At 40.0% G+C, this 24,505-nt stretch overlaps 1 protein-coding gene and 1 long non-coding RNA gene across 4 annotated transcripts in view; both read right to left on the bottom strand.

The window, feature by feature from the left end:
- Nucleotides 1-1,419: 1,419 nt before the first annotated feature.
- Nucleotides 1,420-9,800, bottom strand: LOC134312221 (uncharacterized). 3 transcript variants are annotated; one of them, XR_010011520.1, is made up of 6 exons: nt 9,782-9,800; nt 8,421-8,458; nt 8,192-8,294; nt 7,970-8,086; nt 7,373-7,480; nt 1,420-1,677 (listed from the first exon to the last, which is right to left on the bottom strand). It is a non-coding gene; the product is annotated as an uncharacterized LOC134312221 (long non-coding RNA). The 3 variants fall into 3 exon arrangements; XR_010011517.1 differs by lacking the exon at nt 9,782-9,800 and adding an exon at nt 9,143-9,213; XR_010011518.1 differs by lacking the exon at nt 9,782-9,800 and adding an exon at nt 8,972-9,090.
- A 3,627-nt stretch (nt 9,801-13,427) lies between these two features.
- chrm2a (cholinergic receptor, muscarinic 2a) overlaps nt 13,428-24,505 on the bottom strand; it is a 212,194-nt gene continuing 201,116 nt past the window's right edge. The window contains exon 4 of the mRNA XM_063003973.1: nt 13,428-15,195. Coding sequence (XP_062860043.1) covers nt 13,665-15,134 — 1,470 coding nt within the window. The 5' untranslated portion in view covers nt 15,135-15,195 and the 3' untranslated portion in view covers nt 13,428-13,664. The remainder of the gene's footprint in view (nt 15,196-24,505) is intronic.

A 24,505-nucleotide genomic window follows, 5' to 3' on the forward strand; every position in this document is an offset into this window, starting at 1 on the left:
GATTGTAGACCTGCACAAGGCTGGAATGGGCTACAAGACCATCAGCAAGAAGCTTGGTGAGAAAGAGACCACTGTTGGTGCGATAATTTGAAAATGGAAGAAATACAAGATCACAGTCAATCGCCCTCGCTCTGGAGCTCCATGCAAGATCTCACCTGGTGGGGTAAGAATGATTCTGAGAAAGGTGAGGTCAGTCCAGAATTACACAGGAGGAGCTTGTCAATGATCTCAAGGGAGCTGGGAGCAGAGTCACCAAGAAAACCATTAGTAACACACTTCGCCGTAATGGATTGAGATCCTGCAGTGCCCGCAAAGTCCCTCTGCTCAAGAAGGCTCATGTACAGGCCCGTCTGAAGTTTGCCAATGAACACCTGAATGATTCAGAGAAAGCTTGGGAGAATGTGATATGGTCAGATGAGACCAAAATTGAGCTCTTTGGCATCAACTCCACTCGCCGTGTTTGGAGGCAGAGAAATGCCCGGTGGGGATGGTGTTCTTGGGGTCATATCCAGCATTTCTCTGCTCCCAGCTCCCTTGAGATCATTGACAAGCTCCTCCCGTGTAATTCTGGACTGACCTCACCTTTCTCAGAATCATTCTTACCCCACCAGGTGAGATCTTGCATGGAGCTCCAGAGCGAGGGCGATTGACTGTGATCTTGTATTTCTTCCATTTTCGAATGATCGCACCAACAGTGGTCTCTTTCTCACCAAGCTTCTTGCTGATGGTCTTGTAGCCCATTCCAGCCTTGTGCAGGTCTACAATCTTGTCCCTGACGTCCTTTGATAGCTCTTTGGTCTTGCCCATGGGGGTCGAGAGATTTGAACAGAAGAAACTGATTCTGTGACAGGAGTCTTTTATATAGGGACAGGACTAATTTGTGCGCCTCATGGGCACATAACCGGTCTGTGGGGGTCAGAATTCTTGCTGGTTGGTAGGGGATCAAATACTTATTTCCCTTAATTAAATACAAATTAATTTATAACTTTTATTTAATGTTTTTTTTTGTTTTTTTTTTTGATATTCTGTCTCTCTCTGTTAAAATAAACCTTCCATAAAAATTATAGACTGTTCAAGTCTTTGTAAGGGGGTAAACTTACAAAATCAGCAGGGGATCAAATACTTATTTCCCCCACTGTATATGGTAAGTTTTTCAGGATGAACTCAAGTTCATATGCGTGTGAAGGCAGGCGAGCGAATACTTTTGGCAATATAGTGTATTATTGACAGTTCAAAGAAAATCAATATATTGCAAAATGTTCAAATGCTTTTTAAAAAATAGCAAATAATTCTATTTCTGTTCAGTAGACCTTTATGACGTATGCATGTGTGTGTCTTGCTGAGACATGTGAATGCAAACAAAAACTGCAATATCAGAACATGTGAATGTAAACAAAAACTGCCATACCAGAGACTCAATGATCTTTAAACTATCTGTATTGCAATTTTCTTTTGTAGGCCGTAATACGATTATAAACATAGAATTTCAGATTTTGCCAGTCACGGTTCTTAGGAGCTTCTGGTTCAGCCCTTAAACACTTCTCACAGTCTCGCTGTGCTGGTACGATACAAGATGTGATGAAGCGATTCGTGTGCCATTCCACCGCCTGCACCTCTGTCTGCAGCCAAGGTGTTTTCTTCTTATGGGCAGTTTTACCTTTGCACTGTTTGTCCATTCTGCCATAGACAAAGATTATTAGGATCAAATTCTCATAATAGCTATAAATACACAGATCAGCCATAAAATTAAAACCCGCCTAATATTATGTAAGTCCCACTAGTGACACCTGTATAGCTCTGACCCATCGAAACATAAACTACACAAGACCAATGAGCCTTGGGTGCACATGACCCTGACACCAAGCCTACTGTGGACCATTTTTGGTAGGTACTAACCACTGTTTACTGGGAACAACCCACAAGACCTGCTGTTTTGGAGATGCATCACAGACATCACAATTTGGTCCTTGTCAAAGTCACACAGTTCCTTACTGTTGCCCATTTTTCCTGCTGCCAAAACATCACCTTCGAGAACTGACTTTGACTGCGGCTTAATACATCCCACCACCTTTTTACAAGAGTACAGTAAGAAAGTAAACCCTCGAAATTACTTGATTCTACCATGAACACTCCATGGTCTACCATGGACCAGACTCAAGTACTAACCACTGCATACTGTTACACCCCAAACCTGCTGTTTTGGAGATGCTCTGACCCTGACCATTTTTCCTGCTTTAATTTGTCTGCAATTGTCCTACCTGAGCAGGCTACTGGCTTTAGTGTTTAATGTTTCAAAGTGGGTCTGTTTCTTGTAAGTAAGACTGACACTGTGTTACACTGTTTGATTAGGTTACACCATGAGTTATATTTTTAACAACACTGTGGCTTCCCACACATAAGTCCCAGTCCCAAGTCCATATGCCCCCTAATAATATTTACATTCTATAAAAACACACTATAATGACGACAATTTATCCCCCTCACTTACAGTCTGTAGAATACACACAGGCATTAGTTAGCTAAGTAATCAAACAGTACTTAAACCCTTTATTCACTGGGACTTCAACAAAAGCAAGAAAGCAAAAACCAAATACAAAAAGTAAAATAAAATAATATACCATCAGGATCTAGCCCAATTTTATCCAAGTTCTTGCCATGAAACTCAGCTAATCTTCCTTGCTCAAGAGCCATTAGAACTTTGCTGATCTTTTGATATACACTGGATGTCTCTGGCTCAGTGAGTTCCACTGTCTGTGACTCGACATCATCAGACAAAATGACCTCTGACAGGCACAGCTTTCCAAAGGGTTTCAGGGAGAGGAAGAAACAGCTAGATTATATTCTCAACAGAGGAAACTACACTCACAATGCTGCAGTTATGGAGTCAGGACAGGGGAAACTTGTGCCCTTTACACAACCATGTAAAGAAACATTGGGAAATGACTTCACATACTTTTAACAGTATGTGTGAGAGCAGATGCGAGAAATGGGAAGGCTGGTTCACAATGCCAGAAAAGTCACCACCTTAAAAAAAATGGAAGACCTTATGAATCCAAAAAATTACATGGAGAGAGTCAAAGCTGTCAAGTTGACATGTGGGTATGACAGTGAAACAAACAAGTTTTTGACCCTATCATTAGCAAACAAACTTGGAAATATCCTGGTTAAAGTAAGCAAACTTTTAAAAGCTCAAGGTTTCATCTCAAACAACCAACATCTTGTGAAGAATGCCAGTGAGTTTCAAGACATCCATCGGGAAAAGTAGAATGAGCTGATATCAGCCACGGCATTGAAAAACTTTGCTGATCTTGGCGAGCTGTAGGGTCTTCTCAGGCAGTCGATAGAACTCACGATGGATTCTTATGTCATGTCCAAGAAAATTGGCAAGCTGGTCCATTTCTGTGTCTATCATGTTTAGCACAGTTGAAAGGGTTGCAGCATGCTTTCTCAGTTTGGTAGATGTCAGTGGGACTCTTTGCACCACACACCTTTGCAAAGCCACAGAGACGGTCTGATCCTCTGAAATGTGTCATAGCTTCTGGTCTTGCAAACATATAACCATTGTCTATTAACAAGGATCTCTAATGCACAAAACATTTTTGGAGTCAGAAGAATTGGAACTGGGCGACCACGTTTCCCCCCGACGACAATCCTTGAGAAGTGTCTGCAGAGCTTTTTTTCCTCTTCAGACAGTGCCCAGTCCACATCCTCATGGTGATCAGAAGTGTCTCTTGATAAAAATGCAGATAAGAGCATGCTGGCAACTTCTCCTTCCCTGAGAAGAGAATAACCTGAGCCAGGCACACCTTATTCAGCTCCATCCAGGCTTTTGCAGAGGGACTTTCCGAGAGTGAAATGTACCACTCATCTTGTACTTGACTGAGATATGCATGCATTTTTTGGATGTCTTCAGTAAAAGGCATGAGAGTCGGTACGTTCCACTTTGCTTACCTTATGTTCCTCAATGCCGTGGCTGATATTAGCTCATTCTACTTTTCCCGATGGATGTCTTACAACTCACTGGCATTCTTCACAAGATGTTGGTTGTTTGAGATGAAACCTTGAGCTTTTAAAAGTTTGCTTACTTTAATCAGGATATTTCCAAGTTTGTTTGCTAATGATGGGGTCAAAAACTTGTTTGTTTCACTGTCATACCCACATGTCAACTTGACAGTTTTGACTGTCTCCATGTAATTTTTTGGATTCATAAGATCTTCCATTTTCTTTAAGGTGGTGACTTTTCTGGCATTGTGAACCAGCCTTCCCATTTCTCGCATCTGCTCTCTCACATACTGTTGATTCTTGTCTAATTTCCCCTTTTGTTTAACAAGTGCTGCCCAACATCAAGTTTCCCCTGTCCTGACTCCATAACTGCAGCATCGTGAGCGTAGTGTCCTCTGTTGTGAATATAATCTAGCTGTTTCTTCCTCTCCCTGAAACCCTTTGGAAAGCTTAAGAGCTTTGGCCACATCGGGTTCATTTTCATGCACATGTTCGAGGTGCCTTGCCATCTTGGCATACGGCTTAGAGCAATACAAGCAGTAATGTTTTTTGTTGTACACTCTTCGTCCACCTCTTTTTTGACTTGCGCTAACAACTATTAGATCATTTATGTTCTTACTTGAACCAAGTTCTTCTTCTGCTCCAGTGGCTTCAGGTGTAAAGCTGTGCCCGTCAAAGGTCATTTTGTCTGATGTTGTGGAGTCACAGACAGTGGAACTCTCTGAGCCAGAGACATCCAGTGTATTGTGCTTTGTTTTTTGGTTTGGTTTAAGGCTAGTGTCAATGTCACTATCACAAGTCGTATCAGGTATGTAATCATCTGCACTTTCTGATGAAGAATCAAATAGCTCACTGGAATTGTCAAGATTTGTGTCTTTCATTTACAAAACAAGAAATCATAATAAGAAAAACTTTAATACTTAATCCTAAATTTAAAACTTAATTTATCAGTAAATTTACATATACAGTGGGGCCAAAAAGTATTTAGTCAGCCACTGATTGCGCAGGTTCTCCTACTTAGACAAATGAGAGAGGTCTGTAATTTTCATCATAGCTACACTTCAACTATGAGAGACAAAATGAAAAAAAAAATCCAGGAAATCACATTGTAGGATTTTTTAAGAATTTATTTGTAAATTATGGTGGAAAATAAGTATTTGGTCAATAACAAAAGTTCAACTCAATACTTTGTAACATAACCTTTGTTGGCAATGACAGAGGTCAAACGTTTCCTGTAAGTCTTTACCAGGTTTGCACACACTGTAGCTGGTATTTTGGCCCATTCCTCCATGCAGATCTCCTCTAGAGCAGTGATGTTTTGGGGCTGTCGCTGGGCAACACGGACTCCACACATTTTCTATGGGGTTGAGGTCTGGAGACTGGCTAGGCCACTCCAGGACCTTGAAATGCTTTTTACGGAGCCACTCCTTCGTTGCCCGAGCGGTGTGTTTGGGATCATTGTCATGCTGGAAGACCCAGCCATGTTCCATCTTCAATGCTCTCACTGATGGAAGGAGGTTTTGGCTTAAAATCTCACGATACATGGCCCCGTTCATTCTTCCCTTAACACGGATCAGTCGTCCTGTCCCCTTTGCAGAAAAACAGCCCCAAAGCACGATGTTTCCACCCCCATGCTTCACAGTAGGTATGGTGTTCTTGGGATGCAACTCAGCATTCTTCTTCCTCCAAACACGACGAGTTGAGTTTTTACCAAAAAGTTCCATTTTGGTTTCATCTGACCACATGATATTCTCCCAATCCTCTTCTGGATCATCCATATGCTCTCTGGCAAACTTCAGACGGGCCTGGACATGTACTGGCTTAAGCAGGGGGGCACGCCTGGCACTGCAGGATTTGAGTCCCTCTCGGCGTAGTGTGTTACTGATGGTAGCCTTTGTTACTTTGGTCCCAGCTCTCTGCAGGTCATTCATCAGGTCCCTCCGTGTAGTTCTGGGATTTTTGCTCACCGTTCTCATGATCATTTTGACCCCACGGGATCGAGGGAGATTATCAATGGTCTTGTATGTCTTCCATTTTCTTACAGTTGCTCCCACAGTTGATTTATTCACACCAACCTGCTTGCCTATTGTAGATTCACTCTTCCCAGCCTGGTGCAGGTCTACAATTTTCTTCCTGGTGTCCTTCGACAGCTCTTTGGTCTTGGCCATGGTTGAGTTTGGAGTCTGACTGTTTGAGGCTGTGGACAGGTGTCTTTTATACAGATAACGAGGTCAAACCGGTAATACAGGTAACGAGTGGAGGACAGAAGAGCTTCTTAAAGAAGAAGTTACAGGTCTGTGAGAGCCAGAAATCTTGCTTGTTTGTTATTGACCAAATACTTATTTTCCACCATAATTTACGAATAAATTCTTTAAAAATCCTACAATGTGATTTCCTGGATTTTTTTTTCTAATTTTGTCTCTCATAGTTGAAGTGTACCTATGATGAAAAGTACAAACCTCTCTCATCTTTCTAAGTAGGAGAACCTGCACAATCAGTGGCTGACTAAATACTTTTTGGCCCCACTGTATGTTTGATGATCTCAAATACACAAGTACTTTTTTGTCATGTTTTTGTATTTTGGGTTTTTAGTTAATTAAAAGAATGTAATAAGTTAATTGTGATGATAATCTAGCAAGAATAATTGTTTATTGTGATGTATCTACAAGGTAAGTTCAAGGGGAACATATAGGGCAGATTTTAACTTTCACAGTGATTTTTTTCTTGGATAATTATCATTTTATTCTGAACACTTACGGCGTCCCCACAACACACCTTCAGTTAGTGTATGAGTAGAAACTGTGTGTAGAAACTGAACTAAACTGGTCCCCACAATGACTATAACATTGTGTGTGTGAAAGGTCCCCACAAGTGACTATTACATTGTGTGTGTGAAAGGTCCCCACAAGTAACTATAACATTGTGCGTGTATGTAACAGGTCCCCACAATGACTGTAACATTGTGTGTGTGTGTGTGTGAAAGGACCTTTCACACACACAATGTTACCATTCCTTGTGGGGACCTTTCACACACACAATGTTACAGTCATTGTGGGGACCAGTTTAGTTCAGTTTCTACACACAGTTTCTACTCATACACTAACTGAAGGTGTGTTGTGGGGACGTCGTAAGTGTTCAGAATAAAGTGATAATTATACAAGACAAAAATCCCTGTGAAAGTTAAAATCTGCCCTAAATGTTCCACTAGAACTTACCTTGTAGATACATCAAAATAAACAATTATTCTTGCTAGATTTACATCACAATTAACTTATTACATTCTTTTTACTGACTAAAAACCCAAAATACTAAAATATATGACAAAAGAGAGGCTGTAAAACTAAAAGTCAAGTAGTGGACATGCATGTACCTGTTGAGGAGTGCTGTTTGAAACAGAAGCATCATCCATCTGAGTCTTGGACAGGATAGAGGATTGGGAGTCGTCCTCCACCACGGCTCTAGCTGCAATGCTGGGTGTCTGTAAACACAATTTAAAATAACTATATCAAAAAACATGCACCAGACTTTAGAAAATAATTTTATAATAATAAAAAAATTATCTTTTGCCCAGTCAAGCAGTCTGTGTTCACACATATTAAATAAAACAGGCTTTGCGGGGACCTTTCACACACACAATGTTACAGTCATTGTGGGGACCAAGTCAGTTTCTACACACAGTTTGTACTCAGAAACTAACTGAAGGTGTGTTGTGGGGACGCCGTAAGTGTTCAGAATAAAGTGATAATTATACAAGACAAAAATCCCTGTGAAAGTTAAAATCTGCCCTATATGTTCCCCTAGAACCTACCTTGTAGATACATCACAATAAACAATTATTCTTACTAGATTATCATCACAATTAACTTATTACATTCTTTTAATTAATTAAAACCCCAAAATACTAAAATATATGACAAAAGAGAGCCTGTAGTTTTAACTTAAAGTGATGATGTGGATGTGCATGTACCTGTAGAGGAGTGCTGTTTAAAACAGAAGCATCATTCATCTTGGATCTTAGAATCTTGGACAGGACAGAGGATTGGGAGTCGTCCTCCACCACGGCTCTAGCTGCAATGCTGGGCGTCTGTACAAATTTTAAATATTTATTTTTATTGGGCTCCCTTAAGTAATCACACAAATTAAACACTTTATGACAACTTTTAACAGAATGCCTGACTGGTCAATGTACCTGTTGGTCAGTTTTTTCCGTTGTGCTTCTGCATATGAACTTTTAAATGGCAGGACTTGCTGATATCTTCTACATTTATATCACTGGGTGCTTTTGTAGCCACCTGTAAACATATTTTCATAGATAATTAGACTTAATGCATTTGGTATTTTGGTTCTTTAAGCATTTTAATTTTTATTCTTATCCTGCAATATGAGCCAGTCTGTACACCATGTATTGTGCAACATACTCGTGTTCTCCATGAGCAGTCTTCACATTCATTTCAAACTGCAGAAAAAAACAAAACAATTATTGTACTGGATTAAGTCTAGGTCTTTAAAGTTATTATTATATGCCTTATGCATATAATATGCATATAAAAAGTTTTTTTAAATATGAGGTGCAATTAAGCAACAATGCAAGAAAAAGGGACAAAAACTAAAATTATAATAATATATTATTTATATGTGTTATTTATTAGGGTTTTGCATTAATTATACAGTACAGTACAAATCTGTTTGTATATGGTGTGCATCTGCAGATACACTCTTGTTCAGAGTCTGGCCAAAAAGGTTAAATGTTATCTTAAAGTCCATTCGATCATGTTCATGTTGTTTATTAGGTTTGTGGGTATAAAACTTATCTTTACTTATTAGCGCATCACACTGGACTTAGAGACGCGTCTGCAGACGCGCACCAAACAACCTGTTCTGTAAACTACACCTAAACACACTGAAACGCGCTAGAAACCAACACAATACACACATATTAGTTTTGTACAAATAAACATAAACTACTAACACTCGCTGTAGAACACATGTTGTAACGAAATCATTTATAATGTCCTTGTTAAAACGACATACTGAAGTTTTTTTCTCTGCCTGGCAGTAATACGCGTAAGAATGCCTGCTTTCACTTTTCCTGCCCAAACATTTAAGCATTTAATTTCATTTTGTAACAAACTTGCCTTACAGTTAAAGCTCCGAGTTCTACTTCTACCCACAGAACAGAGACTGAAAACCAGGTTCATTAGTGAAGTAATGCTACACCTGTTTCAAATTAAAGGCCCCAATGGAGACTGCAGCCGCACACAGACATTTCAAACTAACAGTTTTCTGTCTTTTTAAGTTACCAAAAATTTGTTGTCATTTTTAAATTTATTTAATGGAAAATTAATATAAATATCTAAATATATCTAAAAACACGCAGTCATTGTTATTTAACCACTGCACTGTCACAGCCCAATTATAAACAAGAAGCTTTATTTGCACTCATTTACACCGATCAGCCATAATATTAAAACCACCTCCTTGTTTCTACACTCACTGTCCATTTTATCAGCTCCACTTACCATATAGAAGCACTTTGTAGTTCTACAATTACTGACTGTAGTTTATCTGTTTCTCTACATGCTTTGTTACCCCCTTTCATGCTGTTCTTTAATACATTTACATGTTCTTTAATAGCAGGACAGGTCAGGTTTTAATGTTATGGCTGGAGAAGGAGAAGAACTGGTATTAAAGAACAAATAACTATTCACTAACAGAACTAATTAACATAATTTGACGGTTGAACAATTGTTATACTGGTTTGACATGCAAATATGCTTACCTTGTGTTTCATTTTTGGTCCTCTATATAAGTTCTTAGCTTCTTAGCTGGTTTCTCCTGCATATAATCTTCTTTTTTTGTCCACTGTGTGAATATCCATCTTTAACACTGAAAATGTCTGAAATCGTTCCTAATGGGGACCAGGAAGTGGGTGGTTCCCAACCTTATTTGGAATCCGTGTGTGTGTGTGATTCCGGCTATAAAAAAAAGGGGGCGCAACTGAGCACAACCCACACACTCACACATTCACCGAAAAACATGCGTTTTGAGCCAATGCTAAAAACCACACAGGCACCATTAGTAGGCCTCCTGTATCCATTTAAAATAGGTTTCCTTTATGGGGACTAGACTTTAGGTCCCCACACTGCAAGAGGTCCCCACGACGTGACTGTGTAAACAGATTCATGTCCCCTCAATGTGATGAATACCAGTGCACACACACACACACACACACAGAAAAACACACAGTGGCAAGTGGTCAGTCATTTTTTTTTACAAATCACGCATGTACACTGTAAACCGTTAATGTTAATTAATTAGTACTTTAAATCTCACACTCTCCTGTAACCCTATGTTCATACTGGCAACATGTAGTGACCATTTACTTTTTTTTCTAAGATTCAGTTAACTTTTTACATCATTGGCTTGCCAGGCAGAATTGACATATTGCTTCAAATTAATAAAACAAACATTCATGGCACTATAAAAAGATGACAATCTATATATGCACCCTCTTGCATATGTGGGTCTGGGACCTCTTGTTTCCTCCCACAGTTCAAAAACATGCAGTCAGGTTAATTGGAGACACTGAATTGCCCTATAGGAGAATGGGTGTGTATGTGTGTCTGCCCTGCAATGGACTGGCGCCCCGTCCAGGGTGTTACTGTGTGCCTTGAGCCCATTGAAAAGCTGGGATAGGCTCCAGCACCCCCCCCCCCCCCCCCCCCAAACGACCCTAATTGGATAAGTGTTTTAGAAAGTGAGTGAGTGAGATTACAGCTATTTGTCTCACTTGTCTGGTCTGGGTCCTTTCTGTGTGGAGTTTGCATGTTCTCCCCATGTCTGTGTGGGTTTCCTCCATGGGCTCCGGTTTACTCCCAGAGTCCAAAGCCATGCAGTCAGGTTAATTGGAGACACTGAATTGCCCTATAGGTGAGTGGGTAAGTGCGTGTGTGTGTGTGCGTGTGTGTGTATGTGTGTGTGTATGTATGTCTGCCCTGCAATGGACTGGCGCCCTGTCCAGGGTCTTTCTGTGTGCCTTGTGCCCACTGAGAGCTGGGATCAGCTCCCCCCCCCCACGACTCTGATTAGGATAAGCGGTTAAGAAAGTGAGTGAGTGAGATTACAGCAATTCACCTTAGCGAAAAGGTTTTAGGTTCGATTCCAAGGTGGAACGGTCTGGGTCCTTTCTGTGTGGAGTTTGCATGTTCTCCCTGTGTCTGTGTGGGCTTCCTCCGGGAGCTCTGGTTTCCTCCCACAGTCCAAAAACATGCAGTCAGGTAAATTGGAGATACTAACAGTGCCCTTATATGTGTGTGCATGTTAAGGTGTGAATATGTTTGTATGTCTGCCCTGCAATGGACTGGTGCCCTGTCCAGGGTGACAATTGAGAGCTGGGATCAGCTCCAGCACCCCCCCATGACTCTGATTAGGATAAGCGACTTAGAAAGTGAGTGAGTAATTACCCTGTATTAATTGCATTTAATAGTAATAGTAAGCCTTCTGTGACTTCTTGTTTCATGTAACATTGCTGCCAGTATGAATGCAGGGTTACACACACATGAATGCTTCAGAACACATTCACTTTTTATATGTTTGTCAAACAACCACTTCTAACAAAAAGGCATACTCTATACATGCATATATATACAACTGTGTACAGATATTTTATACTGAAGTCCAAACACTAGGTTTGGTTTTTCAGTAAGCCCTATTGTCCCTTTAATCAGTGGAGATTTAAAGAGAGCAGATTTAAAAACCTATGCTGCCCCTTCAGTTAAAATCTCTATCAGCTACTGTACTTTATGCGTACTACTGATAAAAGAAGGATTTTCTGCTCCAATGCTAAACATCTCTGATCTATTTAATGCTGAGAAATTTACCACTGATACACGGCTATTTCTAAAAATCTATATAAATCTTTCGCTATACCTAGTTTCATGTATTTTGTTACATACAGACCAGTGACAAATGAAAGAAAACTGAAATTAAAGAAATATAAAATTTAAAAAATTAAAGTTGTTGGGCCACCAGAACAGTCAGGCATACAGGTAATTTGTGGAATTGCACTCAAGGAATAAAAACGGCATTCCACTAAAAGATACTCCACTCCCTTAATAGATGTTTTGCTGATGGTGGTGGAGAACGCTCCTATGAGCTCCTATCACACTATACTATTTAGTAACCCTTTGCACCATGTGGATGGTGGCATCGCCATCCAGAAGGAGAATATCCCCACTATGGATGGACATTTTTCATGGGTTTTATTACTCTGGGGTTCAGTCAGTAAAACCTTTTATTAATTTGCAACTCTTTGATTTAAGGGTTTGTTTTCCCCTTCAAAATAACAGAGCTACTGGAGCAGGGGTGCCCACACTTCCGTGGCTTGAGATCTACTATTTCAGTGTACAGGTCATCATGATCTACTTTTTAAAAAGGTTGGCCTCATCATTTTTCAAAAAAGATTGACTGAAAAATCACATTAACCTTATTGTGATGATTTGCTCTGAATGGTGTCAGCCAGGTTTATGTAGTCTGGACAATAGCTGCTGATGCCAGTTCTCAAGCAGGCTTCCAAGCCTTTATCAGTAAGGAAGGACTGATATTTAGACTTAATTATTGTCATGTGGAAAAAGGCTGATTCACACAAGTAGATTGATCCAAAAATGCTGTCAAATATGTGGCAAATTTTTATATGTTTGGATATTTTTCCTCAGCCAGCAAGTTCCTAAATGGTCAAATCAAATTGTAGGGTTAAAATTTCTCCTTCAGCTTCTTTCATGCATAAACGAAACAACCGTTTTTCCAGTGGTCTTGCCTGAATAGAAATGTTTATGCTTTCTCTGTACATGGTTGTGCACTCATCTTCCCAAACAGTGTAGGTTACAATAGGAAAAATGCAAAAATGGTGCAAACTGGCTACTGATGAATGAAAACGTTCCGGATTTGCGGTGCTTTAAGCGGGCTGAGGTGTATGTATGGTACCAAACCGCAACCTCAATCACATTGACCTGTTTGAATGAGGCGAGATCTATCAGAGTGCACTGTGCGATCGACTGGTAGATCGCGATCGGCGTATTGGGCACCCCTGCACTGGAGTAACTATAGGGGTCAGGTATTCAATCCTGTCCTGCACTCTTGGTGTATGCCACACATGCACTGACTGCCCCCAAGACTCCAATAGTAAACCCACCTTTATAACTTGATGTTATTCTCCTCCCATATTAATTTGTAATCAGCATTTATATCTATGCCATATGGTAGGACGTTACCTGTATTATGCAGCCTTACGCAGCCTTATGCATTTGCACTTGCTTTTATTCACTCTTTATATTATTAAATGTATCAATTGGTATCTGTTTTAATTCAATATAATTTAATTAACATGTATTTTCCATATTTTATATATATTTGTATTTTATCTGATCTTTTTCTGGCCTGAATGCAAAGCCTACAAAACTGTTCACCTGTCTTATTAGCAAATTATTGTGCGTAAAGTGCTACAACAGAGTATTCGTGACATAAATCCCCAACACACACACACACACACACACACACAAAACACCCAGATGCGACATTCACACCATCATTCTGTGGAATTTATAGACACGTTTCATACATACACACACAGTCATACATGCACACGTGCAAATTTTGATCGAAGCTCATCTGGTAGACCGAATATTTTTATATTGACAGAGCAGAAGCTGTTTAAATGTCTTTTTGAAAGTGGCATTGCAAAGAGCATAGCATGCAGGGTTGATGGTGCTGTTGATGTAGCAGAGCCAATAGCCGATGGTCCACATAGTGTTGGGGATGCAGCTGGAGCAAAACGTATTGATTAGAACCATCACGTTGTAGGGTGTCCATGTGGCTACGAATGCCACCAAGATGGCCATAATGGTGCGGGTCACCTTCTTCTCCCTTGAAGGAGCTGCTTTCTTTTTCTTGGGAGGCTGCTTTGTCATCTTTACAATCTTGCGGGCCACATTGTTCTGTTTCTCTGCAGCTGGTACAATTTCAACCATGGTGTTGGTGGGGGCATAGCAGTCTCCCTTTGGGGACTTGGTGACAATTTTAATGCAGGTGAGTTTGGAGGGACTGGTCTTGGTTTGGTGCCGTGTAGGCACCTGAGTGTCATTGTTGTCAGGCTTCTGATTGGTTGCTGTCCCACTGCCAGAAGTGGAGTCATTGGAACTTTCTTTATCCTCAACAGAGACACAGTTGTCCTTGGCACTTTCCTTGCCTTCTTTTTCCCTGCTGGCTTTGGATGGTGCTTTGCCATTCTGCAGCTTACTGTCATCCTGGTTGGTCAGATCATCTGAGGTCTGGGTCTGACCCCTGTCAGGGTCTTTAACCATCACATTGTTGTTTTCAGGCTTGTTGCTTGTACTGGGGTGGGTCTGGTTGGGTGATGCAGTTGTGACGATGGTGCCTGAAGGCTTGCGGTTGTCCTTCTTGACACGACTCTTGCTGGCTCTGGAGATCTGCCAATACAGCACCATCATGATGATGACAGGCAGATAAAAGGCGGCAATGGCTGTGCCGAAGGTGACAGCTGCGTTAGAGAAGAACTGGATATAACACTCCCTCTCAGGCACAGTGCGGCCACCGACAATGAACTGCCAAAAAAGGATAGCAGGTGCCCACAGGATAAAAGACAGAACCCAGGCAGCAGCGATCATCATTCCTGCCATCTTAGTGGTCCTTTTGACTGGGTAGCTGAGTGGTTTAGTGACGCAGAAATACCGATCAAAGCTTATAATTAGCAAGTTCATGACAGAGGCATTACTGACCACATAGTCCAAAGCCAACCACAGGTCACACACTACTGGACCAAGTGGCCAGGCACCTATTACAATATAAACTGTATAAAGGTTCATAGAACAGAGGCCTATGATGAAGTCTGCACATGCCAGACTGAACAGAAAGTAGTTATTGACAGTTTGCAGGCTTCTGTTGACCTTAATGGAGAGCATTACCAGGATATTTCCAACAACAGTGACCAGACTAAGAGAGCCTGCCACCAGCACGATAAACACCACCTCCACTGTCTTATATGGGCTCGTCTCCACTTCCGGCTCCGTCTCATTGCCCTCAGAGACATTAAAAAATGTAAAGTTGATTCCGTCCATCTGTTCCTGCCTCAAATGAAGCTTTCAGGCATTAAGGAGCAGAACCCAAAGGTCTTCAATCCTAAAGATAAAGGAAAAAAGGAAAAAAATCAGTACTTATATATTTTTCAATGCACACTTCACTCTTTTAAACCCCACACCTTCTAACTCCCACAAGATTACAAGCTATTCCCCTACTCCCCACACTATATTAACTTTAATATCCAGCATCTGAGCCACTTTTTATGGTATCATCTCAATCCTCCCTGCTGAGTCCTGCACAATGCGTTTGTACAGTTGCCAGCATTCAGTCAGTCTTTGGTTAGATCCATGTCTTTATACTTTGTTTCAATTATTTCTCTCAATTTGTTGGTGGGTGAGGGTTAATGCAGAACCACCAACTACAACCCCAAATCAGAAAAAGTTGGGACTGCATGGAAAATGCAAATAATAAAAAACACAGAGTTTCTTACGTTTACTTTGACTTTTATTTGATTGCAGACAGGATGAACCTGAAATATTTCATGTTTTATCTGCTTACATTTCATTTATTAATAAACATCCATTCCTGCATTTCAGGCCTGCAACACATTTCAAACAAGTTGGGACAGTAAAGCATTTACCACTTTGTAACGTTGCCGTTCCTTTTTACCACACTTAAAAGACGTTTTGGCACCGAAGATACCAAGTGATTTAGTGTTTCAGCTTTTATTTTGTCCCATTCTTCCTGCAAACACGTCTTAAGATGTGCAACAGTACGGTGTCGTCATTGTCACAATTTTCCTTTCAAAATTCTCCACACATTCTCTATTGGGGACAGGTCAGGACTGCAGGCAGGCCAGTCTAGTAGTTCACAGTGTGCAGCATGTAGTTTTGCATTGTCTTGTTGAAAAATGCATGGACGTCCCTTGAAAAGATGACGTCTTGAAGATCTCAGTGTATTTTTCTGCATTAATGCTGCCATCACAGAAGTGTAAATGACCTTTGCCAAGGGCACTGACACAACCCCATACCATGACAGATCCTGGCTCTTGGACTTGTTGCTGATAACAGTGTGGATGGTCATTTTCGTCTTTGGTCCGGAGCACACAGCATCCATTTTTTTCAAAAAGACCTGGAATGCTGATTCATCTGACCACAATACACGTTTCCACTGTGTGATGGTCCATCCTAGATGCCTCAGAGCCCAGAGAAGTCGACGCCGCTTCTGGACATGGTTAACATAGTACAGTAAAGTTTTAAGTGGCATTTGTGCATGTAACTCTGTATTGTAGTGCTTGACAAAGGTTTGCCAAAGTAATCCCTTGCCCATGTGGTTATATCAGCTATCGTTGAGTGGCGGTTCTTGATGCAGTGCCGTCTGAGGGATCAACGATCACGGGCGTTCAGCTTAAGTTTGCGCCCTTGGCCTTAACTAACTGAAATTCCTCCCGAATACCTAAATCGTTTAATGATATTATGCACTGTAAAGGGAGAAATCATTTCAATCATTTTCTCACACATTTGTTGACACGCTGGAGATCCTCTGATCATCTTTGCTCATCAAAGACTCAGCCTTTCCTGGATGCTGCTTTTGTACCAAACCATCATTACAATCACCTGTTGACATCACCTGTTTGGAATCACATCATTATTTAGTTTTTTTACCTCATTACTAGCCCTAAATTGTCCCCGTCTCAACCTTTTTTGGAATGTGTTGCAGGCCTGAAATGCAGGAATAAGGTTTATTTAAATGAAATGAAGTTGAGCAGACAAAACATGAAATATCTCAGGTTCAAACTGTCTGCAATCAAATAAAAGTCAAAGTAAATGTAAGAAACTCTGTGTTTTTTATTATTTTATTTTTCTGATTTGAGGTTGTATTAAAAAAGCAGTGGCGCTGCCATCAGCAAAAATAAAATAAAATAAAAAAAAAAACACTAAAAATGAATCAGAATATAAAGACATGGATCTAACCTAAGGCTGACTCTAAACTGGCAACTGTGCAAAATGCATTTGTGCATGACACTGCAGGCAAGATTGGTATGATAACACAGAACTGCTAACTATTCAGAAAGCAGTGACAGTGCCACCAGCTTCACTGCTTCTGACATTAGTATTTGTGGAGCAGTGAAAGACATTTCATTGACAGCCTATAACTTATATTATGTCATTAAATCCACTATTATTTTAAACAGCTACTCCAGCAATGATGTTGGGGATTTCAGATAAAGTGAATACATTTTGAGGTGTGTGTTTTCTATGACAATGTGTGTGAATGTAACAATTATCTAATTCAATCATTTATATATAATTTATATCCTGACACTTATAATTACATAACTGAAAATTATTTCTACCTGAGATTGATTCATATTGTTTCATGGTGTGTAAAACCTGTCATTTTGTGTTTTTTAATAATACTACAATATGTGGTTAGAAGTAGATTTTACACAAATCCACAAATCAATTCAGATCCATCAGGCATAAACAACATAGCAGCGGCTGTTGTAGGTTGGGAGGTTGTAGTGGTTAAGGTACTGGACTAGTACTCAAAAGGTCACTGGTTCAAGCCTCACCACTGCCAGGTTGCCATTGTTGGCCCTTGAGCAAGGCCCTTAACCCTCAATTGCTTAGACTGTATACTGTCCCAGTACTGTAAGTCGCTTTGGATAAAAGTGTCTGCTAAATGCTGAAAATGTAAAAACACTTTCTTAGTTATAAGTAGAATGTATTTTGACATCCATCCAAACATAAGCATGTTAAAGATCTCAAATGAAACATTAAGATGACTGTCTATCCATGAATTAGATGCAGACAGCTTGTGTTTGCCTTCAGTATTTCTCATGCTTATTAAAAATGGAAAGTGGATATTAAAGAAGTTCTGAGTATAAACAGCAACAGACAATAGATAGTACAAGCCATTACACAAAACTGAATTTTGGCTGAAGGGTTGTCCATATTTTACTAATTTTCAGTTGTGGCTATTTCCAGCTACAATATTATTCTGCCTTGGTTAAGCATTCTGTAATTCAAGTTATCCCTTCAAGATTCCATGTTCAGGGTTAGACCTGGTACCTCTATCACAAGGTAGGTGATAACCATACACCCAAGGCATGTCAACAACAATTGAACTACTGGATTTGGTTATTTAAGCCAAACATATTATGAACAGGTGCAAAAAAGGCTATGAGTTCTTTAAATTGAATGTAGCATGGTCATATGATGCCTCAATTACTTGTAGTTACTGTTACTGTGAACTGGGATTATCTATAAAGAATAAAGGCTTAGCTGTCAAGTACACAGAATAAGTCTGCTGTATAGTGTCACATATGTGTCACATAACAGTTGACTGTCTTCATAGCAACACTGTCCTCAATTGTAATCACCAAGTTCCAAACTACCTCTGGCAGCAAAATAAGCACAAGCAATGTATACAAATCTGGGACGACCATGCACAGCACCAAGTATCATAAAAGCATGCTGTTCAATGTGTTTCTGGGTGCCGAATGCCCACTGAGAGCTGGGATATGCTCCAGCACCCCCTGCGACCCTGATTAGGATAAGCGGCTTAGAAAGTGAGTAATAATAATCTTTATTTATGTATCCCCTTTTATACAGTAGCAGTTCAAAGTGCTTTCAAAGTGTGCAGGACAGAAAATAGCACAGATACAACCATTCAAATACAAAAGATTAGACTCAAATGAAAAAAAAGCTTGATTAAAACTTAAAGCATGAATGAATGAACAAATGAATGTATACATTGTGAAATGAAAACCAACTTCATGTTAGAATGGAGCTGCTAGGACTAAAAAGTGCTGATCTAGAGTGTATTTTAACAGATAAAAGGACAATGATTAAATGATTAAGCTAAAAGATTTAAAATGCAACAATCAAATTAAAAGCAAAAATGGAATACTAATTTAAATTCGAATAAAATAATGAAATACACTGCAATCATAAAAAATGCTAATTAAAAATATGTTAAAGATGTGTAAAAAGATTAAGTGGCACTCTTCTCTTTGGGGAAAGAACTCCAAAGCTTTGATCTATGATGGGTAAATACCGATTTTCCACTCTTTAATTGTGTTTTGCGATCAACTGACATATTACTGTGAAATGGTTTTAAAGCATTGGTTGGATTGTGTCTAGTAATAATCTAGGGCAGATGGAATGCCTTTGTTTGTCATATATACACCGATCAGCCATAACATTAAAACCACCTCCCTGTTTCTACACTCACTGTCTATTTTATCAGCTAGTTCTACAATTACTGACTGTAGTCCATCTGTTTCTCTACATACTTTATTTAGCCTGCTTTCACACTGTTCTTTAATGGTCAGGACCCCCACAGGACCACTACAGAGTAGGTGTTATTTAATGCAGTGACACTGACATGGTGGTGGTGTGTTAGTGTGTGTTGTGCTGGTATGAGTGGATCAGACACAGCAGCGCTGCTGGAGTTTTTAAACACCTCACTGTCCCTGCTGGACTGAGAATAGTCCACCAACCAAAAACATCCAGCCAACAGCACCCCGTGGGCAGCGTCCTGTGACCACTGATGAAGGTCTAGAAGATGACCAACTCAAACAGAAGAATAGATGAGTTATCGTCTCTGACTTTACAACTACAAGATGGACCAACAAGGTAGGAGTGTCTAATAGAGTGGACAGTGAGTGGACACAACATTTAAAAACTCCAGCAGCGCTGCTGTGTCTGATCCACTCATACCAGCACAACACACACTAACACACCACCACCATGTCAGTGTCACTGCAGTGCTAAGAATGATCCACCACCTAAATAATACCTGCTCTAGTGGTGGTCCTGTGGTGAGATTCGATACCCAGGTGGGGCGGTCCAAGTCCTTTTAGTGTGAAGTTTGCATGTTCTCCCTGTATCTGCGTGGGTTTCCTCCGGGTGCTCCGGTTTCCCCCCACAGTCCAAAGACATGCAAGTGAGGTGAATTGGAGACACTAAATTGTCCATGACTGTGTTTGATACAACCTTGTGAACTGAGGAATCTTGTGTAAGGAGGGTTTTTCTTTTAGATATTACTAATGTGATCTCCAAATGTGTAGGTTCCAAATATGCCTCTATGTCCTTCCTTTGTGTCTCACATCCCACAACCAGAATATCTCTGTTTAACTGCAGCAGATTGCAAGACATCCACATATTGATTTCACTTATGCAATTAAACAGAGAGCTGATGGTCTTGCCAGCATTTTGTGCTAGGGAGATATATATATAGTTGTGTATCATCTGTGTGCTAATAATAACAGATGTTATGTCTTTTATTGACAGCAGGCAGTGTAAGCATACACAGGTTAAATATGTCCCATCAGTGATCCTTGGGGACTCCACAAATAATTGCATGATGTTTTGAAACACAGTTGTTTAGTGTAACATAGTAGTCACAATCACCTTAATACAATCAAAACCAGAATAAGACTTGGCCATCAAGACACACCCAGTTTTGAAGCCAATCAAGTAGCATGTTATAGTCAACTGGGTCAAAAGCAGCACTTAAATCTAACAGGTCTTAGATCATGTATGACTTATAAAATGTTAGTGCTCTGACAGGTTTTGAAACCAAGCTGAAATGTTTCACTAAGCTGGTTGACGTTGAGGTAATTAATTAATTAATTGGATTGACACCATGTTCTTATTAATTTTACCAAGAAATGGGGGATTAAAGATAGGCCTGTAATTACTAAGCACAGTGGGGTCAAAACTTCCATTTAACAATGCCTTGATAACTACTGCCTTAAGGATTTGTAGAAAGTGTCCCTGCTGCAGTGACTGACAATGTGCACATCAGCCAAGAATGAGCACAGGTTGAAGGGTTCAGTAATAAAATTACATCTAAAAATGTATCTGAGCCAATCGGTTCAAATGTTGACATGTTGCTATTAATTAGCATTTCAATCCAACTTTAATTGCATGTGGAGTCTGTCGCATTGCTTTGGTTGTGTTAGTACACTATTCAGCTTATGGTTATTCCATCATCAGAGCCTCATATCTGTTAGTTAATGAAATAGTTATTGTTGTTATTAACGGCCCTGGGGTAGAGCCTAGAATATAGCTCCTAATGTTACCTAGCAGCTATACAGTGTGAGGTCTTTGCTGGTTCCATTCCAAAGGATAGTTTCGTCAGCAGTTGCTGGCTGTAGTCTCAGCAGGATGGTTAACTAGCATTGAATCCAGGAATTCTTCCTGCTCTTTATTGAAATGTAGAATGGAAATTCTTTGCTGAAGTTCTGCTAATGACTTTGTGGCATGCCAGACAGCTGGCAGACACTGGAGGAGTTCAGTGTGGCATATTGTTGATCATTTAGTGATGATAAAGAGCACCGAGTTTCCTTTTTTTGCTTACAATTTATGGTGGTTTTCTTCATTCTAATAATAGCAAATTCAGTGATAACCCAAAATATCCAAAAGAAAGTATTAAAGGGATTAAAGAGCTAAGCATAGACATGTCTGTACAACAGTAAACAGACTTTTAAAGAGTGGTGAACCACTCTTCACCAACATGCAGTCTGATGGAGGAATCTGGCATTGGCAAATAAGAGAAAAATGCTACAGCTGAATATAGTTGTATTCAGATGATAGTAGTTTGACCTGTTTTTGACAGTTTGGATTGGACCCATCGCTTTTATTTAAAGAAAAGCTCAGTGATACTGCATTCAATACTATTTTAGAAAGTTGTCTGAGAGTTTGCTGAGTTCACTGAGTTTGGTGTGAAACTTGCCTAGCTCCACAAAACTCTGACCTCAACTAAACTTAAGACTTTTGATATGAATTGAATTGCTGACTGGAAACTTAGTGCCAAATAGAAGCCAAATCCCTAAGCTCATGTTTAAAAAAGGCAAAGAAAAGCAATACAATTTTAGTTACAGTAAATACCACAATTTTGTAGACAGGGTCAATCCAAATGATTAAAAAAAAGCACAAAAATACATTATAATTATTCAAATTTAATGTAAATTATTAAAAAAAATATTTAAAATTACAATATACCTGTATATACACCGATCAGCCATAACATTAAAACCACCTCCTTGTTTCTACACTCACTGTCCATTTTATCAGCGATACCATATAGAAGCACTTTGTAGTTCTACAATTACTGACTGTAGTTCATCTTGTTCTCTACATACTTTTTTAGCCTGCTTTCACCCTGTTCTTCAATGGTCAGGACCACCACAGAGTAGGTATTATTTAGGTGGTGGATCATTCTCAGCAATGCAGTGACACTGACATGGTGGTGGTGTGTTAGTGTGTGTTGTGCTGGTATGAGTGGATCAGACACAGCAGCGCTGCTGGAGTTTTTAAATACTGTGTCCACTCACTGTCCACTCTATTAGACACTCCTACCTAGTTGATTCACCTTGTAGATGTAAAGTCAGAGACAATCACTCATCTATTGCTGCTGTTTGAGTTGGTCATTTTCTAGACCTTCATCAGTGGTCACAGGACGCTGCCTACGAGGCGCTGTTGGCTTGATTTTTTTGGTTGGTGGACTATTCTCAGTCCAGCAGTGACAGTGAGGTGTTTAAAAACTTCATCAGCATTGCTGTGACTTATCCACTCATACCAGCACAACACACACTAACACACCACCACCATGTCACTGCCACTGCAGTGCTGAGAATGATCTACCACCCAAAAAATACCTTCTCTGTATATGTATATGTATGTGTATATATATATACTTTTTAAAAAAAAATGCATTTTCTCCACTTTTTTTCCAAATTACCCGATTGTGTTATGCTTCCTCTCCACTAATGCCGGCCCCGGCTCTGATTTGAGGAGAACAAAGCTAACACACGCCCCTCCGACACATGGGCAGCAGCCATATGCATCTCGTCACCTACACCAGACGAGATCAGCTGCGGACCAGCCCTGTGTACGGAGAGACACACCCTGATCCGCACACCTCTTCCCGTCTCTGTGCAGGCTCCATCAACCAGCCGCCAGAGGTCGTAGTTGCATTAATTATGAGAGAGTCCCTATCCGGCTTAATGCCCCGCCCCTATATGAACAACAGGCCAATCAAGTTTTGTGAATTAGAAACTAGTAGGAACACTTTTAAATCCACTTTGTATTTTGTATTCTGATAGGTAACCACAGCAAGGCTTTGAATACATAATGTGTTCATGCTGGTACAGTAATCAAGTCTGATTAATGGAATGATAAGCTTTGCTATATTTCCAAAGTGGTTGATGACTCATAAACACTTTTAATTGCTGCTGAAACTCACATCTGAACCATTTAGACACCAAGATTTGTCCCTAATTTTATATGTAGAACAAATAGAATGGATAGAAAAAAGGGAAAGTGCAGAAATGGGAACTACAACCCCAAATCAGAAAAAGTTGAGACAGTATGAAAAATGCAAATAAAATAAAAATGCAGTGTTCCTTGCATTTACTTTGACTTTTATGTGATTGCAGACAGTTTGAAGCCAAGATATTTCATGTTTTTCCTGCTCAACTTCATTAAATTTTTTAATAAACATCCATTCCTACATTTCAGGTCTGCAACACATTCCAAACAAAGTTAAGACAGGGGCAATTTAACGCTAGTAATGAGGTAAAAAAAACTAAATAATGATGCAATTCCAATAGGTGATGCCAACAGGTGATTGTAATCATGGTTTGGTACAAAAGCAGCATCCAGGAAAGGCTGAGTCTTTGATGAGCAAAGATGATCAGAGGATCTCCAGTTTGTCAACAAATGAGTAAGAAAATGATTGAAATGTTTAAAAACAATGTACCTCAAAGAAATATTGGAAGGGATTTGCATATTTCTCCCTCTACGGTGCATAATATCATTAAACCATTCAAGGAATCGGGAGGAATTTCAGTTAGTAAAGGCCAAGGGTGCAAGCTTAAGCTGAACGCCCGTGATCTTTGATCCCTCAGACAGCACTGCATCAAGAACCGCCACTCAACAATAGCTGATATAACCACATGAGCAGGGGATTACTTTGGCAAACCTTTGTCAAGCACTACAATACAGAGTTACATGCACACATGCCACTTAAAACTTTACTGTGCCAAAAAAGAAGCCTTATGTTAACCATGTCCAGAGCGGCGTCGACTTCTCTGGGCTCTGAGGCACCTAGGATGGACCATCACACAGTGGAAACGTGTATTGTGGTCAGATGAATCAGCATTCCAGGTCTTTTTTGGTGCTCTGGACCAAAGAAGAAAAGGACCATCCAGACTCTTATCAGCAACAAGTCCAAAAGCCAGGGTCCGTCATGGCATGGGGCTGTGTCAGTGCCCTTGGCAAAGGTCATTGACACTTCTGTGATGGCAACATTAATGCAAAAAAGTACATTGAGATCTTAGAGCAACATATGCTGCTTTCAAGACATCATTTTTTCCAGGGACGTCCATGCATTT

This window comes from Trichomycterus rosablanca, chromosome 1 (genome assembly GCF_030014385.1).
Source record: "Trichomycterus rosablanca isolate fTriRos1 chromosome 1, fTriRos1.hap1, whole genome shotgun sequence".
NCBI lineage: Eukaryota > Metazoa > Chordata > Actinopteri > Siluriformes > Trichomycteridae > Trichomycterus > Trichomycterus rosablanca.